The sequence below is a fragment of the Asterias rubens genome, chromosome 20, assembly GCF_902459465.1.
Source record: "Asterias rubens chromosome 20, eAstRub1.3, whole genome shotgun sequence".
Classification (NCBI taxonomy): domain Eukaryota; kingdom Metazoa; phylum Echinodermata; class Asteroidea; order Forcipulatida; family Asteriidae; genus Asterias; species Asterias rubens.
Window position 1 is genome coordinate 2,825,155 of NC_047081.1, and position 13,581 is coordinate 2,838,735.

General features: G+C 37.5%; 1 protein-coding gene across 1 annotated transcript in view; it reads left to right on the forward strand.

Annotated features, from left to right (window-relative positions):
* Nucleotides 1-12,411, forward strand: part of LOC117303947 (protein Ycf2-like) — a 36,778-nt gene extending 24,367 nt beyond the window's left edge. The window contains exon 3 of the mRNA XM_033788415.1: nt 12,235-12,411. Within this exon, the coding sequence (XP_033644306.1) occupies nt 12,235-12,411 (177 nt within the window). The remainder of the gene's footprint in view (nt 1-12,234) is intronic.
* Nucleotides 12,412-13,581: the final 1,170 nt, after the last annotated feature.

Below are 13,581 nucleotides of genomic sequence, written 5' to 3' on the forward strand. Positions count from 1 at the left end.
TTGATGTAAATCTGTGGACGTTGTGTTTTGTGTCGTACAAAAAGTAACCCAGACCCCTTAATAGAAATCTGTGGACGTTGTGTTTTGTCACACAAAAACATAGCCAAACCCTTGAAGTGGCATCAGAGTATACATGTACCTCACAGCTTGTCAGACCACCAGACAAGGTCATGTTCTATAAAGGTACAATGTTCAACTAAAACGATAGTACTGTTTGTCTTTCACACGTTCCGGCCGCTTGCCTAAAATAGCACAATGTGAATCGAGTCAGTTGTAAAGTACAAGATTTTTTTAGTGTAAACCTTTTTAAAGACGGTCAGAGCACACTGATCGATACATTGAGTCGTTAACTACTCACTGGTTCTTTTCAGAACCAACACTACTCAAGTTAGATATTCACATGGTGTCACCACAAACCTTTCTTAGTTATAAATTATACTTCCACCATGCAAAGTTTCAATCATTCAAATACTACTTTTCAAAATGCTCGCAATTTGAACTTCAGTTGTTAGCAGTCCAAAACTTATTAACATTGCTAAGGGGAATTATTTTTTAGAACTTGATGCCTTCAGTCCTTGAACTTTATTTTTTAGAGGGCAAGGCCATTTTTATTCTGCGAAGGGCACTTCCATTGTACAATCCGACAGTATATGGGACACTTTTGAAGGGGCAAGAAGGCCAAGACCAGGGGCAGCGGGGCCCACGGCCTCTGCGTAATTCTATGTGCATACAAAACCATATGAAATATCTCAACAAAGGTTTTAAAGCAGTTTGGAGAAAATATTTCTGTAGGTTAATTAACTAGAAATTTTCCACCTGATTAATACTTAAGAAACCTATAGCTTTATTGTTTTTTAGCTATTGATTAAATTAAAAAGACACCAGATTGTTATTTAGGTGTAGCATGAGAAACAATGCAAGCGTTTTTTATCATAAAGACAAGGTCAAATCGAGGTCGGACAGAAGTCACTTCTAGGAAACTTGGTGGGCAGAGTCAGAGTTGTGAAATCTTATGAGGTTTCCGATGTAGGTCACCATTCAGAAAACCCCCACAAACATGTAGGTGTGTTTTGCCCAGAGACATTCAATATTGTCAGTGGTCTCTAACTCCTAGATGTTGACTGATAATTATTCCACTTTCCGACACTATTCTTGGAAAACCATCTTGATTTCACAATTAGTTTGGAATCACCTCTAGAAATACTTCTAGATGAATACAACCATGCGTTTACTTGTTTGCTACTAGTTTGGTGAAACTGTGAACCAACTGAACAAATTGATGATACTCAACCAACGGCCATTTTATACAGTAGGCAAATTACAGGCAACCAATTCCAACCCTCAGGATTTATAGGAATTGCTCTCAGATTCAAATGTTTTGATTGATTTCTGATGCTTTAAGGGTGGAACATTATCCACAACGTTTTACATTTTACTTCGAAGTGAATCCTTTCTCAAAATAGTTGAAATTAATTAACAGCTGCAGTGTTTCTCATCCAGTAAGTTTGTGTGGTCTTTAACCTTGGGAGTAGAAATACCAATCTATGGCCCAAACTTTAAAGGCAGTGGACACTATTGGTAATAACTCAAAATAATTATTAGCATAAAACCTTTCTTGGTGACGCGTAATGGGGAGAGGTTGATGGCATAAAACATCGTGAGAAACGGCTCCCTCTGAAGTGCCATAGTTTTCGAGAAAGAAGCTATTTTCCATCAATTTGATTTAGAGACCTCAGATTTAGAACTTGAGGTCACGAAATCAACCATCTAAACGCAAACAACTTCGTGTGACAAGGGTGTTTTTTTCTTTCATTATTATCTCAAATTTTCACAGGTTTGTTATTTCATGCATATTGTTGAGATACACCATGCTGTGAAGGCTAGTCTTTGACAATTACCAATAGTGTTCCACTGCCTTTAATTTTTTAAGACCCATGACAAAATAATAAACTTATTTCGTACAATGACACAAGAGTACATTTTCGCCAGTCCCAAGTTTGGTTAAAAAGCGCTTAATTTGGGAAGAATCATCTTCCAATCTAGGTCCCTACCTTTAAGACCCATGACTAAATAATAAATAATAAATAAATTAGATTTCCATCATTCCCTAGTTTGGTGACATTGCAGGGACTGATTTCATCCAAAATATTTTGACTGAATTTTTTGTGTGCACACTGAATGGTAATATGAGTAGCAAAGGATGATATTTGAGTAGCAACTGACACATTTTGCATAGCATTTTGCCCTGCTATACAAGGGAAATCGTTGACTGCATTGTGTTCGTGGGAAGACGCATCGTCCATTACATGTGTCTTGGTTCTCAACAACTCACTGGTGTAACCCCCCCCCCTCCTAGACAGTCTTTGTCTGCTTCCAATTCCTCACACACACAAATCCATACAAATGGTTTCATGTCCACAATGAAGGGGACTACAAAAGTAATAACAACCAAGAAAGAAAAAGAAAGAAAAAAAACAGACGTAAGTGAGAGTCAAAATGGGGTATAATTGGGACAGATTGTGAATTCATTACGACAACGGTGTCTATGATTGGAGCCCAGTGTGTTCGGCTGGCTGGGGACCACTGATGCTATTAGCTGGTAACCGTCCACTAGGGAGACCCTCCTCCCTCCGTTAACAAAAAGCCACTTAAACCAAAACCTCGATGTAGGTTGCCGTAGTGGTAAGAGCGTTAGAAAAGCATGGCTTTATTTCGTTTGTTTTTCTTATGTGTATCATTTTTGTTCATAATCACAGCCACATCTTGTGTGATTTCTTTTTTACTTGTGTTCTCCAAGTTCCTACACACACAAAAATAAGTCAGTTAAAAAAATCATATTATTTTGTAGAAAAAACCAACAATCCCCATATAGCCTAACAAACTATATAATTGTTTCCATGTTTATTTGCTTTATATTGTTGTCTCAGTTAGTAAAACCATTAGTAGACAAAGCAGCATTCCAAAGTCCCCAATTGTGTACAATTTGCAATTTCTGTAATTTACAAAGACTTTGAGGTATATTCAGGTCAACTTGAGGTCATGCTAAGGTCACCCCCTGGGTCACGATACAATACAGCTTTGATATACCAGCCAGACAGTCAACGTCTCTCAGGGGACCTGGCTTCCAACTTGCCCCAATATCTGCTGATAAATTTCTCAAACATTCTTTCTAGTTAGCTGATACAAAAAAAAGATTTGTACAATGTCGCTTGTCATGTTACACTGCTAACAATGCACACGAACTACCAGTGAGCATTCTTTTGTGGTGTGAATGGTTCCATGAATTGTCAACAATACCGCAGGTCAAAGTGGTACGATTACCGGCCGAATCAGCAGAGAGCATGTCCGATCTGACTGAGCCGAGCCGACCAAATTGAATCATTGAGCAGAGTTTGATTTCAATACAAACGGCACAGATTTCTTAGCGTTGTACTTCAGCCAGCCCATAAGAGATGATATCATTTGCAATTAGTAGACCTAAATAGTTAATGTAATACATTTTATGCTCTCTAAAAAGCTTCTAACCTGATAAAACTGTCAAAGTTAATTTACACTATATTCTCAAAGTACAGTTCAAATTGAACTGTTTTACCTTCTTGTAACAAATTTTTGGGGGAAACTAAACAATGTGCAGTCGGAAACGGTAGAGACGTACAATAAACAGACACAAGAAACTGTTTGTAAAGTTAATTGAAACTAAGTGTACGGAAAATAAGTTCAATTGAAGGTTTGCAAATATTTTGTGAAAAAAATATAAAGGCCAAATTAATGGTTATACCAATAGTGCGGGGACACAACAAAAACTTGTTTTGAGCTGGCCAAAGATTAAAACTTTCTTGGCTGTGCCATATTCTGTTTAACATATTTTGTGAAAATCTTGTTCAGCACTTCTTTTGAAAAGGTGCTTAATGTGTCTATACATGATCACTGAGACATACAAACTGGTTACACTAAGACCCCTATTCACTGACTCCAGGATTGACAACAAAAACCTGGGGTTGGCTAAGGGTTTGGCAACACTAGCTGGCTTAACAGTCAGCACTCTTTGCAGGGTCACTGGGGTATGGATAAGCTGCTTTAGGCTAAAGAAGAAAAGCTTGTTACTGAAGTCTCACACAGAAGACTATGGGGGGACTACTCTAACTGGAGACTTGTTAAATATCTAGTGTAGGTACAGTATACAACTTGTACAACTGTGTGTACAAGGAAAATCCAGTCAATATACAAATTAGGTGAAGAAAGTGTTCCGTTGTGCCGTTTAAAAAGGGCACATTCCGGGACAGTATTGAGGTGCGGAGATAGTGAGTCAAGTGAGGTACTAAGTGTGGCTATGCATTAAAACGAAACTTTGTCAACTTTTAGCGGACAGCGAGGGGGTGTTTGAAGATGAGTTTAGCTAGCATTTGTGGAACGACAAGTAGGTTTACAATTAATGGCTGATTCTTTTTTTTTAAAGAGTAGCCGAGGGTCAGGAAGATGAGGTAATATTCATGGATACCAAGCAGTTTTTTTCCGGTTTCAAAAAAATTAACATTTAGAAAGTGTGGGGACATAAAGGCAGGCCTGTATGCTTTGTTTTCGAAAGGGCAAGGGCACAAAGGCATTTTCATCTCGGTAAAGGGGCACCCTAAAAGGACATTGTAAATTTCTACTGGAGCACCAAGGCAATTACCAGGGGCATGGAGGCAACCTGTGAAGTATCAATCGGGCCTAGTTAAAGGACTTGCTTTTGTAAGTTTCATCCTTTAAAACTTATTGATTAATGGTGCCACTAAACACAATCAAAACAACCCCACAGCGCAGGATTAGAGAAAGTTTTGATTGTAGCAGTCTAGAAAGACCCTGAGACAACTTTTTTAAAGGGTTGAAATTCACCATTTTTCATCGGCTACCATTTACTGGAATTTCTGTTATTTAATAACATCCTGTGTGCAAATGTCCTTGTGTGTTTTCTAAACTAACGGCAAAGTTTCTTTTAAAGGGGACATGGGATAGTGTTACAATTATATTGACTGTTGGTTGGCTGAGGTCACGGGGTCATGGCACACGCCAGGGTTGGTGGTGTCAAATGTTGGACAGAGAAGCCACTTACACGTTTCTGTAAGTTTCTGTTCTTTCTTCGTTTCAGAGCTTCTTGAGATTTGAGTAGGACCCTGTTTCAGATAAGGGCTGCTAAAGAAGAAAATATGAACTATTGTCTGCTAACTAAGCAGAAATGAGCAAGATACCAGTCACAATTTGAACATGTGACATGGACGTTTATCTTGTAATCTTTTTCTGGTAAGCATTATTTGTTTGTGCCTAGCTACTTCTGTGCTTAAAAGCAGCTCAGATATTTTTGTGTAGAACTGAATGTGATTGTGAATCGCTGAGCGAGAGTTTTGAGACTGAGTATTGTTTCTAACTGCAGTCACTGTTGATATTGCAATCTGATTAGGGTTTCTGATATCTACATATTATTTAAATGTTTATGTAGCTAGAGTAGGAAGCTTCTTGCTTAAAGGCAGTGGACACTATTGGTAATTACTCAAAATAATTATTTGCACAAAACCTTACTTGGTAACCAATGGGAAGAGGTTGATGGAATAAAACATTGTGAGAAACAGCTCCCTCTGAAGTGACCTAGTTTTGGAGAAACGAATTTGATTTCGAGACCTCAGATTTAGAACTTGGGGTCTCGAAATCAAGCATCTGAAAGCACACAACTTCGTGTGACAAGGGTGTTTTTTATTTCATTCATATCTCGCAGCTTTGACGACCAACTGAGCTCAAACTTTCACAGGTTTGTTATATTATGTATATGTTGAGATACACAAACACGGAAGACTGGTCTTTGACAATTACCAATAGTGTCCAGAGTCTTTAATTTACAACTTTTCTTCAAACAATGGTGGCTACAAAAAAGGCAACGGTTCATCAGGGCTTGAATTTTACACTGGACCATAGGCCCGAGGTCAGTAGTTATGGTGTCGGACCATTTCTCTTGACCGGACAAGTTAATTGAATATTACTGAAAAAAAATACTGCGCTGCGTACAATCTTGAAAAAAAAAAGAGTATGTGCCTGCCCGCTAGTGTAAGAGTTAACGTCATGACTTGGTTTAGGAGAAAAACTAAGGGGTGTCGGACTAGGTGTACCATTCAATAAAAGATGGCATTCAATAACTTTAAATAATAATATGCATATTTTTTAGGGGTGGGGGGGGGGGGTGATGTTGATCCAGTATTTCCATAGTATACTGTTAAATTCTGGGAAACAGTCAAATTAAAAATGTAGCACCGGTATCCACGCTGTACATTTACTGAAGTCGGGTTTTCTTATTAAGTTGCCATGGTACATACAATCCAATTACATGCAATCCTTCAAAACTGGAACCGACTCGTGAAAAGTCAGGTACCCCCCATCAGCTGCCTCATAATGTTCATTACGTGAGAGTGGGTACCATACCTAGGATAGAAGAAATGTACCAGTCTGGTGTCCTGATTTTGTGGGTAAAAACATATGTAGACAATACAAAGGGTGCCAGACTAACTGACTCATTTTGTTGAGTTTCTCCACAAAAACCACAAACACACGTTTTACACAAACAAACAAAACCAGTGTACTTAACACGGCTAAATTATGCAGACAAGATTGACGTGATGTGGCTTTTACATATAAATCAGCCATCAATTTGCACAATTCAATTTCAGCACTCAACTTCAATTTGCCTGTGTGTGTGTCCCCGTCCGTCCCGCAAATATTGAAGAAGCCAATTACATTATTTCAACCCTTGGTTATGTACAACGTTTATAAATCATTCATTCTTGCGAAGTGATTTTCTATTTCCCTTGCATTATCATACATACGCATTCACAACATGAGTGTCGAACTATCTATCCGAACTGCTACACTATGACAGCCATGTACACAGCACATGCATTCCGTACAGACCTAAATACACATTACACACAAACAAGCCTACCCTAAATATACTGTCTACTCACCATGGCTATTCCAACATACAGATCACTGTCCAGCCTTGCTTGCTGCAACACACAGTAGTAATAAACGCCAGGCTCACTTCATACACAGCTAGGCTCAAGCGGCTTGCTCCTAATATTTAACTCGCAGTCTCAGTCAGGGATTTTTTTTTTTTATCCAGCTCTCCTCTTTCTGCGATACGGTTTCCCACGGTAGTTATCAACACAAGTGGCTATGATTTCTCAATACAATTAAAAGGTGGCCCCTGTCTTGTACATTCACTTGGGTCTTGGCTATAGTTGTAGAGTTGTGAACACAGCTAGTCAGCTAGAATACACTATCTACACACAGACTCAATAATACACTCTTACAAATCATTTGCAAATGACACTTTTGTTACTTGGACATGGGCTGTACCACTTTAGGAGCCACGGGGGTGATCCTCGGCAAGCGAGTGGGCGGGCACAGGATCGTGGCATGTGATCCTCCAACACACAACAGGAAACTCGCCTTTACTCCACGGCTACCGCTACTCACAACGAAAAACACTCACAGCTTTACTATTTAGCAACAATCGTGAATATCAGTGCTGCTGTTTGCGTATGTTTTTAAAAATTATATTATAATAGACATGCTGTTAGGGTGTTCAACTGCAGAGGGATTGGGAAATATCCAACACCCCTGCTAGGATAATAGAACAATCAAGCTTGTTCTCATCTGACCTAGTAGGCAAGACAAGTGTAGTATTTTATGCATGTGTATTGCTATCAAACCCATGGTCATTCAGTAAGTATTGAATTACTAACCCAGGCACTACATAGAAATTGAAAGAAGAAGGTAGGGGAAAAAAAATCCAGTCTCCTCAGTGCACACTATACACTATGGTTGGTACACTGCCTGAACAAAGAGCTCATGAATATGCATAAGGTTTATACTACTTTGTGTATGAATGGGGGGAAAGCATGTTGGCTTGATTCTGATTCTGAGGGGCTCTATGTTATAACAAGGTAGTCTAGTGACACAGCACTGTGTGTGTGTGACCATGGTATAACAATAATCCAAGCAATAAAGACAGCTTCCATAGTGTTGGTGATCTCTTTACTGTGTTGTTTGATTACAGCAACAATTGTAAGCCAAATGTTGCTGAATGATGTTTAACAAAAGCCACGCAGTGAGCAGCTCGCTCGGGTCACAAAATGAACACAGATATTTGAGCTCGCTAAAAGCATTCTTTACATCTCTCTGACTTTAAAATCTTGAAGTAAATGTTGAATTATTTGAATAAAAACATATTTTCTGCTTAAAGGGAAGGTTTAGGTTTTGGTAATCCACTCTTAAAATCAAAGGGAAATGAATCCATACTTGGTTAGAACATGGAGGTAGAATCTACTTCTACCTCCATGGTTAGAAGTGAGAAGTGAAGAAGCTTTGGATAGTAAAGCATTTTACTTTCGCAGTTTTTTTTTATCACTAGTTAGTAGTAGCATCATTCTTTAAAGCCATTGGACCCTTTCGGTAAACAGTGTTGTCCAAGGCTCACACTTTGCGTACCACAACTTCTATATCAAATAACAAACCTGTGAAAATTTAGGCTCAATCGGTCATCGGAGTCGGGAGAAAACAACGGAAAAACCCACCCTCGTTTCCGCGCGTTTCGCTGTGTCATGACATGTTTAAAATAAATCCGTAATTCTCGTTAACGAGAATTTATATTGTTTTGCTGTTTTCTCAAAAAGTAAAGCATTTCATGGAATAATATTTCAAGAGAAGTCTTTCACCATTGCCTTCTGTAAACCCTGTAAGTTATTTGTAAATCTGTGAACTTTAATTTTTTTTTCTGAACCGAAAGGGTCCAATGGCTTTAAACACTATCTCTGATTTTATAATCTTGAAGTAAATGTACAACATTATTTAAACAAAAAACATATTTGCTTAAAGGGAAGGTTTAGGTTTTAAATAATCACTCTTATAATCAAAGTCAATTAAATCATACTTGGTTAGTTTAAGTAATGAAGCTTTAGATAGTATAAAGTATTTTAGAAATCATTTTACTTTCGCAGTTATTTGAGCTCACTAAAATTATTCTTTACACCTATTTGACCTTATAAACTTGAAATAAAATGTTCAAATTATATTGTAAACTACAACAGAACATATTTGATTCTTAAAGGGAAGGTTTATGTCCTGTAAAAACTCTTAAAATCAATGGCAGTAAAACTTGCTTGATAGAATATACAACAGGTTTTTTTTATATTTTGAGAATCATTTCACTGTGAAGTACTGTCAATATAGAAACAGATTTTTGTCCCTTAAAACTGTCGGGTACATTTCTCAGATTGTGTTTTCCATATACAGATTATTCTTCCTGCATGGACATTAAATCAAGAGATTTAGGCAAAATCTCAAAAACATGAAACCTTCTGAAATGAAATGTCCACAAGATAGTTTTATTGTATATATCTACATTTGTATAGATTTTAAACCAAATGGTTCAAAAAGGCCACAGGTAAACTTTCTCTTTAAATGTCTGTTATACATTGAATATCATGATATTATAATCTTTTCATCCTGGATTTTTTTCATTAATTTCAACAGTCGTCATCAACATTTAAAACAAAGACCTCTCAAATGAATTTGCTTGTGTTATGTGTAACATAGCCATTATCAATTCTCAAATTCTCACTATATTTCCAACTGTTAATATAAAGTTGCATAACAATTAGAATTAACCGATGAATCCAATTGACACGAAAACCTTTTACTTCTGGCTGGGAAATGTGAGGGGGAAATGTGAGGGGGAAAAATGGACACGTCAGAAGGAAAAAATAATCACTCTGAGTTTGTATTTTTACAACAGAAGTTGTGAGTTTCCCTTTTACAAGGAAGCCGCGTAAACTAACCAACAACCAAGGTTATGAATGAGACACACACGAGAACATTTAAGGACAAGCAAAATGCTTTTGTAATTTCAGACGTAAGAAAATCCATACCACAACCAAAATTTCCATGAAGTATTCGCGCAAAATTAGTAAGCAGATGGCTCACACAGCCCTGACGGCATTTTCCTTCTCATCGTCATTTTCATGTCTCTTTATGGATTTTTTTTTTTTTTTTTTTTTCCTTTAAAGGCGAGAGCAGGATTTTTCTTTTTAGCGTCTACTTTTCATTTGCATAACACTCACCACTCGGAATAAAGGGGGGAAAATGTTTTGATCAGCGGTATTCCGCTTGCTCACTGCTCTTGTTGATGGGTTCGGTCTGAGTTGGAGGTTTTCAGGATGTCTGAAAATGGGAGGCAAGTCCCCAAGGGAAGGGGAGCTAACTGGGACAGCTCATCAGAAGGGTTCAAGAATATCAAAACAAGGAAGGGCAGGAAAGAGATTATATCATTTGGAGACAGATTTTCTGTGAGATTTGATGGTGTGTAATTAGGAGGGATTTTTTTTTTCTCGAAGAGGGGGGGGGGGCTGGCTATCGTGTTCACGTTTGGTTTAAGGTCATTCATTATTCAGACTAAATAAAGTAGATTTAGTTTTTGTATATATATTTAGAAACCAAAATTATTAAGTTTGGTTCACCTCACAGGTTTTAAACCAATTCTGTGATTTGTATATAAACAGTTAATAATTAAATACCCATTTTGGTAATACTCCTGACCATACTAACTTATTTGCTAAGAAGCACTGCAGCTGTTGATCATGCCTAACATTTTGAGCAACAATTCCAGGTAGAGTTTTGTTTGACATTACAGTAGAAACAAAACTGTGAAGTAGGTTTGAAATGTAATACGTCACTTCAAAGACGGCTAAAAAAAAACTGTATGAAAATTTATCACCTGACCAAAGATAAATGTCTCAAGTAGGCCATATCCGAATTGGCACCAACGGATGTGGCTACAATAAGGATGTCCTTTACTTCAACGCATTATGACAAGACGACTCAGCAGCAGCTGTAGCCGCCAATTCAGACAAGGCTATAAGGCCAAGCCGCACTATAAGGCCAAGCAGCAATAACGAAAACGATCACGACACAAATAGAACGCATTCTATTGGTTGGCTTCCTCCGCGCAGAATACGCGCACGCTTATTGCACCAATAGAGGGTGGCATGTTAACATGCTCATTTTCATTATCATTATCGAGGCCAGTGTAACCACGACCGGGCCTTTACTGTCTCTGTTTTCAAGTAGAAGTTTTTGTTTTTGTTACCATTCCAGGAGAAGTAAATCTTAGTAAACCTTCTTGGAAGGTGAAATCCCGTCCAGATTCCCTCGTTAGCTTAAAGGCAGTGGACACTATTGGTAATTGTCAAAGACCAGTCTTCTCACTTGGTTTATCTCAATATCTGCATCAAAATACAAACCAGCGAAAATTTGAGCTCAATCGGTCATCGCACTTGCGAGATAATAATGAAAGGAAAAAACATCCTTATCCCACGAAGTTGTGTGCGTTTAGATGGTTGATTTCGAGACCTCAAGTTCTAAACTTGAGGTCTCGAAGTCAAATTCGTGGAAAATTACTTCTTTCTCGAAAACTATGGCACTTTAGAGGGAGCCGTTTCTCACAATGTTTTATACCATCAACCTCTCCCCAATACTCGTTACCAAGTAAGGTTTTATGCTAATAATTATTTTGAGTAATTACCAATAGTGTCTACTGCCTTTAAACAAATTGCCGAAATAAAAAAATAAAAAACACAGGATATGACCTTGACTGCTGAGGAATGAATACTTTATAATCCACCAGGAACTTAAAAGAAGAGAAAAAGCAACAGGATGACATGAAACTCAATCGCACAGGAATTCTAAATATAACTACCATCAGATCCTGGATCTGACACATACATGATTTAACATTGCGTGTAGTTCTAATCAACTCTTACATCATTTGTGGATGGGTCATAACAAATATTAGATCTAAAAGCGTCTTCAATCATCTAACATGTCTATTACAGATCCAACAGAAACCTAAATGCAGCCGATTTCACCAAACTTTACGCAACTGCGTAAGTCCACTTGCGCAACGTTTATGGCGCAACTTACTTACGCCATAAACGTTGCGCAAGTGGACATACGCAGTTGCGTAAAGTTTCGTGAAATCGGCCCCTGGTCATGGAGATCCACTAAAATCCAAAACCTCTACAGATCCAGCAGATCAAACAGAATATCTATACAGATCCAACAGATCATTCAAAGATCAACAAATAATTCCAAAATTCAAAACAATCTCTCTACATTTATCACAAATAAATCAAAGATCCTAAACCTTTACAGATTCCACATATCCATCAAAGATCCAACGGAACCTCTAAAGATCCAACGGAACCTCTACGGATCCAACAGATCTATCAAAAAACCAACATATACTTTATAGAACCAACAGAACATCTTAAGGTGCAACACAGATCCTTTGGAGATAACAGCAACATAACCTCTGTTAGATCCCACTGATGCATGAGAAAAATCCCAAAGATCCATAAAAGATTTGAAACCTTTACAGCTCCAACAGATCTATCAAAGAACCAATAGAACACCTACAGATCCAACAGACCCATAAAAGAATCCAACAGAACCTCTACAAATCATTTTAAGAACCAACAGATCCTTCAAAGATCCAACATAGCATCTTAAGGTGCAACAGATCCTTCGGAGATAACAGCTATGCAACAATACCTATTAGATGCCACTGATGCATGTCAAAAATCCCTAATAGCCATAAAAGATTTGACACGTTTACAGCTCCAACAGATCTTTCAAGGACCCAACATACCCTCTACAAACCCAACATATCCTTCACAGGTCCAACAAATTCAATAAACCAATTCTACCAGGGGCCAATTTCATAGAGCTGCTTAAGAAAAAATTTGCTTAAGCACGAAAATAGCTCGCTTATTTTTCACATGTTACTGGCAAAAATTTCATGCCATATATGGTATATAATATACATTGCTTGTGACTGGTATTTAGCTGTTGTTTACTAAGCATAACAATTGAGTGGAGTCTTGGCTGGTAACCTGATTTTACTAAGCAAGGATTTTTTTGCTTTAGCAAAATTTTGTGCTTAAGCAGCTCTATGAAATTGGGCCCAGACCTAGCATAGATCTAAGTATCTTACATAGATCCAATAGATCCATACCCAAGAGACCCTTCGAATATGCAAAAGACCCGAACACATATCTGATGGATTTTTCATAGATCCAACAAGTCCTTTTTCATACCCAACGAATTCCAAAAATTGCACTGATCCAGTGAATCCTTCACAGTGCATACACTTTAACAGATGTGTTTTTACTTGGCATGCCCTTACGGTTAACTGATTAAAAATAAACTTCCTGAAATTAAGCACATGTGCATGTAGGGTGTTTAGGGATGTGTAAATTTGAACAAAATTTGTTGAATTTATGATGAGAGTATAAATTGTTTGATGAATACGGTTAAGTATGGATTTTTTCACTTTAGCCCATGTAATATTTATAGTATAGTCAATCAATACCAACAGAGTTATACTACCATATTTTTTTTTTTTTCATAGTTCCAATTATAAGAACTTCAACCTTTTCTAAGCTCGAATGAACTATTTTAAAATAATATTCACTATATATAATTAGACAATAATTACAA